Source organism: Phaethon lepturus, unplaced genomic scaffold, assembly GCF_000687285.1.
Source record: "Phaethon lepturus isolate BGI_N335 unplaced genomic scaffold, ASM68728v1 scaffold37761, whole genome shotgun sequence".
Classification (NCBI taxonomy): domain Eukaryota; kingdom Metazoa; phylum Chordata; class Aves; order Phaethontiformes; family Phaethontidae; genus Phaethon; species Phaethon lepturus.
Window position 1 is genome coordinate 1 of NW_010519127.1, and position 410 is coordinate 410.

A 410-nucleotide genomic window follows, 5' to 3' on the forward strand; every position below is an offset into this window, starting at 1 on the left:
CGAATTTGCTGCCCTTTCCATCTCAGAAGCACTCGGTGGGGAGGAAGGTTGCCCAGGCTCCGACGTACAAACTGATCTGGACCTGCCTGCCAGCCCGGAGCCAAAGTCCCCCTTGCAACCCCCGACTGCTGCGGACACAGCACCCCTGGCTCACGATGGTGCCAGGGATCCTGCCCAGCTTCCAGGCATGGGAGACACGGAGCCCTGCGGGCTGCGTCCGGCAGAGCCCTCCCCACACTCTCCAGACCAGCAGGCTCCCAATGAACCCCCTGCCACCGAGGAAGGGGAGAGCCCCCCGGAACCCCCTGCCACCTTGCAGTGCGTGGACGTGAACAAAAGCATTGATGCTGAACCAGAAGCCGAATTATCGGGTACGGCGGGGGGGGGGGGCCCCGATGGAGAGGAGGGGA

The 410-nt window shown here is 64.9% G+C and overlaps 1 protein-coding gene across 1 annotated transcript in view; it reads left to right on the forward strand.

Moving 5' to 3' along the window:
- Positions 1-56: 56 nt before the first annotated feature.
- LOC104628384 (uncharacterized protein C10orf12-like) overlaps positions 57-410 on the forward strand; it is a gene marked incomplete at its 5' end in the record, with an annotated part of 2801 nt that continues 2447 nt past the window's right edge. Inside the window, 1 exon segment of the mRNA XM_010296944.1 lies at positions 57-410. This exon segment is cut by the window's right edge and continues 1564 nt beyond it. Within this exon segment, the coding sequence (XP_010295246.1) occupies positions 57-410 (354 nt within the window).